Raw genomic sequence first — 6,426 nt, forward strand, 5'->3', positions numbered from 1 at the left:
CTTTGGGGCCTTGGATAGAGGTGAGGGAGGAGGTGTAGGCGCAGGTTTTGCAATTCCTGCGGTGGCACGGGAGGGTGGGTTGTTGGGGGGGGGTCGTGGACCTGACCAGGTAGTCATGGAGGGAACGGTCTTTATGGAAGGTGGAAAGGGGTGGGGAGGGAAATATATCCCTGGTGGTGGGGTCCGTTTGGAGGTGGTTGAAATGTCGGTGGATAATTTGGTTTATGCAAAGGTTGGTAGGGTGGAAGGTGAGCACCAGGGGGGTTCTATCCTTGTTACGGTTGGAGGGGTGGAATCTGAGGGCGGAGGCGCAGGATATGGACGAGATGCATTGGAGGACATTATCTCTCCACCCTTCAGGCACTCTGCATGTATTCCTATTGAAGGGCTTTTGCCTGAGACGTTGATTTTCCTGCTCCTTGGATGCTGTCTGAACTGCTGTGCTTTTCCAGCACCACTCTAATCCAGAATCTGGTTTCCAGCATCTGCAGTCATTCTTTTTACCCAGACTGAGTGCAGTTCCAACAACAGTCAAACAGCTTGATACCATCCAGGACAACTCATCCCAACCTCAGCCATTCACTCCCTTCACCACCTGAGCTCAGTAGCAGCAGTGTGTACCATCAACAAAGTCACACTGCTGAAATTCACTGAAGCTTCTTAACACCTTCCAAACCTACAAACATTGTCATCGAAAAGGTCAAGGGCAGCAGTTACACCAACTGCAAGTTCTTCTCCAAGCCTCTCACTAGGTACTGACTTGGAAATAAATACTGTTCCTTCACTGTCATGGAGTCAAAATCCTGGATTCCCTCCCTTTTGGCATTGGGGTACCTACCTACAGCCAAGGGACTGCAGCAGTTTAAGCAGCTAGTTCCACACCACCTTCTGAAGGGCAACTAGGGGTGGCCAATAAATCCTGGCCCACATTCCATCAATAAATTTTTTTAAAAATTCATCTCTTACTACAGCTTAACAACCAATGTTCAAGTAATTATTTTACCATAGAGATGGAACAATATTTTATACCATTTCTTGAAGTTCTCTTTGCCAAATTTCGCAGTGGCATATAAAAAAATCAAATGCATCATTAGCCCACTCATACCAAGACACCTAAACTACCAATCTTCCCTCTAAATTGGTTTTCTGCTCTCTTATTAGAAAAGCCTGCTCTATCAGTGACAAAATATCTACAGCAAGAACTCTAAACCTGTGATTCCTTTCATACAGGACTAACACATACCCAGCTCTTACTCACTCTACAACAATTATTTCCACTAGTCAACCTCCTGTCCACTGAAAACATGCACAGCAGCACACACAGACTCAACTCAGTAAACATCAAGATCCAACACAAGTCATATAAAAATGATCCATTCTATCCTTCACACCAATAAAGACAAGAAACTATCTCACAATAATTTTTACTTTATTGCACACCATGTGATCCTGAACTCATCTATATGGGAAAACAGGTCACAAGCCTGCCCATTAGGATCAAGAAACAATCCAATGTAAACACAATGACTGGGACAAGTCAGTTACTATCACTAAACGAAAATCAAAGAAATACAAATGCTGGAAATCTGAAACAAAAACCGAAAGCACTGGCAGCATCTGTGGGGAGAAAGCAGAGACAATGTTCTGTTTCTTCTTCATTATGTAGAACAGTATCTCTCACATGTTCCATTCCTGCCTCTAGATAATAGACAGAGAATACTACCTGAAACGTTGAGGTCACCAGTTCTGCTGAAACCTTTTAAAGTAACAACTGGTCTCTTCAAAGCAAATTTTTACATGGTACAACTGCAAAGGTTGGCATATTTAATGTTACTCCACACACTACAGAAATTTTCAAATATTTTTACGGCTTTGCTGAAGTCACTTTAACAGGAATGTATTTAAAGCCCTTAAACTGTTGTCAACACAAGGAAATACTTGAGCAGGTAAAGGTGGGACATCTTTCAATTTCATTCTGTATTCGAGACCAGCATGGTAAATTTGCCCATGTACGATTTTCTGACTTCTACTGAACTGCTGATGAGCATTGATGACCAGCACAAATTTGCTCCAAAGTGACACCTAAAGATCCATTTTACAAAGACGTGCTCTTAGCAAGAACCCAAGACCACTGTCAGTATATAGAACACCTACAGAACATAGAACACCCACAGTGTGGAAACAGACCATTTGGTCCAACAAGTCCATACCAATCCTCCAAAGAGTATCCCTCCTAGACCCATCCCCTTAACCTATAACCCTACATTTCCTGTGACTAATGCACCTAACCCACACTTCCTGAACACTATGGACAATTTTGCATGGTTAATGCACCTAACCGGCACACCTTTGGACTGTGGGAGGAACCGGAGCACCCAGAGGAAACCCACGCATACATTGGGATGTCACAGGTGTACTTACTATCCACTGCACTTCTGCCAGGAATCTTTCACCCTAATTTCAAATGTATTAAAAAGACCCAGAGGATTATTCACATGGAGGAATTGTTAATATCCTCACTTTTTCTTTTGGGTCATGGAGGAGTGTTAGAAGAATTATCAGACTGAGGGAGAAAACAAAGCTGGGGGGAAGGAAGAACTGTGAGGAGGATACAGAGATGCTTCAGTGTGATTTGGATACTTTTGAGTTGGCAAATAGATGGCCAAACAAGTACAATGTGGATAAATGTGATGTTATCCACTTTTGGTAGCAAACAAAGGGAGGCAAATTATTACCTGAATGGTGATAGATTGGGAAAGGGTGAGGTTTCTTGTACAGCAGTTGCTGAAAGTTAGCATGTTGATGCAGCAGGCCGTGAAGAAGACAAATGGTATGTTGGCCTTCGCAGTGAGAGGTTTTAGGTACAGGGCAGGGATGTCTTGCTGCAAATGTACAGGGCTTTGGTGAGACCAAAGTATTGTGTGCAATTTTGGCCTCCTTATTTGAGGAAGGACGGTCTGGTTATGGAGGGAGTGTTGCAAAAAGTTTACCAGATTGAGTTCTAGGATGGCAGGACTGACGTGTCAAAAGAGACTGGATTGATTAGAACTACATGGTGGGGGGAAGAAGATGAGATACCTATAAAATTCTAACAGGACCAAATTAGGCAAATGCAGAACCAGGGGTCACTGTTTAAGATACAGGATAGGTCATTTAGGACTGAGATGAGGAGAAATGTCTTCACCTCAAGAGTGGGTGAGCCTATGGAATTATTTACCACAGACAGCAGTCGACGCAAAACATGGAATCTTTCGAAGAAGGCGTTGGATATAGTTCATTGGGCTGAAGGGATCAAAGGGTCTGGGGAGAAACTGGGAATAGGATACTGAGTTAGATGATCAGCAATGATCATATTGAACCATGATCATATTGGAGCAGGCTCAAAGGGCCAAATGGCTTATACCTGCATTTATTTTCTATGAGGGGTGAATAATTGGAAGCATCTTGTTGTTGCCACAGGAAGTGTTCTGAAGTCTGGTCTCGAGGCATGTTTTTGTGGCTGAATGAAGATAAGGGTTTTCCTGCAGCACCCACTAGTTGCAGAAACATGAAAGTGTTCCATTCCCCATTACTGTCATCCATCAATGAGTCCAACAAAAAACACTTGGAAGAAAAATAAGAAACAACTAGCTCAAGCTCACAATGTGGTTCCTTTTTGTATTGCAACACAAATTATCACGGCAACACTTTCACATTGTTGCTGATGGTACTGCACAATAGGATTACATGTAAGTGAAACATGATATCATTGACTAGTTCCAGAACTGATAGCTACCTCCTGGTCCCATCGCTGCTTCATTTCTCTCCGCTCCAGTTCATTCCGAGCTATGTCAAAATCAGCTGTGATCTTGCTGATGTCCTCACCAAGCCGCTGATTGGCTGTGTTGGCTTGTTCCAGTTGCTCCCGCAACATGGCATTGACTTGGGATAGATTGCTGCTTCTGTTTGAGAGAAATTAAACAATCAGATTCTTTACTGAACTGAACCCAAATCACTTTCTGTAGTGATTCTGGTGCCTATCTGTACTGGTTAGTTGTCCTTTTCATTTCACACAACATTTTATCTGAGTTTGGTTATGTCATTTTCCTGTATGCCTGGGATTATTCCTTTATAGATACTTCACATGCCTCCTACTGAAATGGGAACAGATCATCATCCTCTAATCCATTTCCTTTGAGTTTTTACTCAACTCTTTGAGTTTAGCTCTGTCAAAGTTATAAAGGTGGTTCCTAAGGTTGTGAGGAATTGTTTCAGACACTCTATTAAATGTTATCACTCTGATTTCCATTTCCTATTCCTAGCAGAGGGATTGAGTTTAAGACCTGTGAGGTTATGCTGCAGCTCTATAAAGCCCTGGTTTGCCCACACTTGGAATATTGTGTTCAGTTCTGGTCGCCTCATTATAGGAAAGATGTGGAAGCTTTAGAGAGGGTGCAGAGAAGTTTCAACAGGATGCTGCCTAGACTGGAGGGCTTGTCTTATGAAGAAAGGTTGAGGGAGCTAGGGCTTTTCTCATTGGAGCGAAGAAGGATTTGATAGAGGTGCCTTGATAGAGGTGTGAGAGGCATAGATAGAGTGGATAGTCAGAGACCTTTCCCATGGCAGAAATGTCTATCATTAGGAGCCATCATTTTAAGGCAGTTGGAGGAAGGTTTAGGGGAGATTCTTTACACATAGCGTGGTGGGTGCAGCCAGTGGTGGTAGTAGAGTGACATACATTAGGGACATTTAAGCGACTCTTGGATAGGTAAAATGAAGGGTGCGCAGGTTAGACTGATCTTAGAGTAGGATAGAAGGCTGGCACAACATCGATGGCTGAAGGGCCTGTACTTTGCTGTATTGTTCTATGTTCTATTCATTGTCTGGGTTGTTTACATATACAAGGACAAGCTAGGCATGGCTTCACATTGTTTCTCTTAAAGATTGACTCAATGTTTCAGCTACCCACTGGTTTGTGGTGAGCATAACTGTCTTATATACAATGAAAGTCAACTGAAATGAAAGATCCACTAATCAGATCCATCCAATTAAAGGTGGCACAGTGGCTCAGTGGTTAATACTGCAACCTCACAGCACCAGGGATCCGGTTATAATTCCAGTCTTGGGCGACTGTCTATGTAGAGTTTTCACATTCTTCATGTGTCTGTGTGGGTTTCCTCCGGGTGTTCCGGTTTCCTGTCACAGTCAAAAGATGTGCGGTTAAGATAGATTGGCCATGCTAAATTGCCTATAGTGTCCAGAGATGTGCAGGCTGGGTGGATTAACCATGGCAAATGCAGGGTTACAGGGAAAGGGGAGGACGGGTGTGATGCTCTTCAAAGAGGTGGTGTGAACTTGATGGGCTGACTGGCCTGCTTCCACACAGTACAGATTCTATGATTCACTTTGTACTTTCCATGCAAACTTCTAATTATTTTCTGCTACTTTGTCACACACTTTCTTTTCTTAAAAGAAGACCATCTCACCTCACCTCATCTTAAACATCTGCTGAAGCACTGACAATCAAACCCTGGAGACGGGAGACCATGGCCTGGTTTGGCTCAATCTCTGACTGTCTGTATCATATATTCTCACTTGCAAGGGTGGTTCTACCCTGTGCCTGGGATAAGTGAAGCAACAAAGTTGTGTAGGCTCTTGAAAGGGGTACTATAGATTGTGTGTTGTCACAGAAGGTGAGATTGGTGCTTGTGCTAATTTGAGGAGGGTACTGCCTGGTAATTAAACATCAGAGTGGAGAATATTGATTTTACTGAGGTTTAAGGTTGTGCTATGGACAGATTGCAAGTTTTCAATCTTCTCATCACCTGTCCATAAGTAAATTTTAATTTAAAACGTTTTTTTTTAACAAACAGTAGAGGCATGTTTACCCCTCTCCCTCTTACTTGCGGATTCTCATGTTGTAATTCCCGCAAGAAACCTGTTATGAAGTTAAATCAGAAATAGAGTTTATTTTCACACCCTACTAGTTGTGGGAGGTGGGGGTATTTTTGAACACAGGTGTTCTTGTAAACATACAGAGAGAGATCAAATTGGAAAGGATAAAGAAGTTAATCTATTAGCAACAACTTAGGTCCAAAACAACCAGGGGATCACAATTCATCAATTTCATTGCCTTTCAAATGGAGTCCAACAGTCCAAAGCTGGAGTTAGATGTTGAATAAGACTGAAGATAACAGGAACTGGTAAGATAACAATGGGCTGTTCTGTGAATGGAATGTGAATGAGCCATGCAGGTCTGCTCAGAGTTAAAACTGCAGGAAATCATGCAACTGCTAGCTCTACCAAATAAGTTACCGAGCCAAAAAAACTGCAGATGCTGGAATCCAAGGTAGACGAGCAGGAGGCTGGGAAAACACAGCAAGCCAGGCAGCATCAGGAGATGGAGAAGGCAACGTTTCGGGTGTAACCCTTCTTCAGGACTGGGGG

At 42.9% G+C, this 6,426-nt stretch overlaps 1 protein-coding gene across 1 annotated transcript in view; it reads right to left on the reverse strand.

The window, feature by feature from the left end:
- crocc2 (ciliary rootlet coiled-coil, rootletin family member 2) overlaps nucleotides 1–6,426 on the reverse strand; it is a 296,277-nt gene that overhangs the window by 203,018 nt on the left and 86,833 nt on the right. The window contains exon 7 of the mRNA XM_043702904.1: nucleotides 3,776–3,941. Within this exon, the coding sequence (XP_043558839.1) occupies nucleotides 3,776–3,941 (166 nt within the window). The remainder of the gene's footprint in view (nucleotides 1–3,775; nucleotides 3,942–6,426) is intronic.

The sequence above is a fragment of the Chiloscyllium plagiosum genome, chromosome 13, assembly GCF_004010195.1.
Source record: "Chiloscyllium plagiosum isolate BGI_BamShark_2017 chromosome 13, ASM401019v2, whole genome shotgun sequence".
NCBI lineage: Eukaryota > Metazoa > Chordata > Chondrichthyes > Orectolobiformes > Hemiscylliidae > Chiloscyllium > Chiloscyllium plagiosum.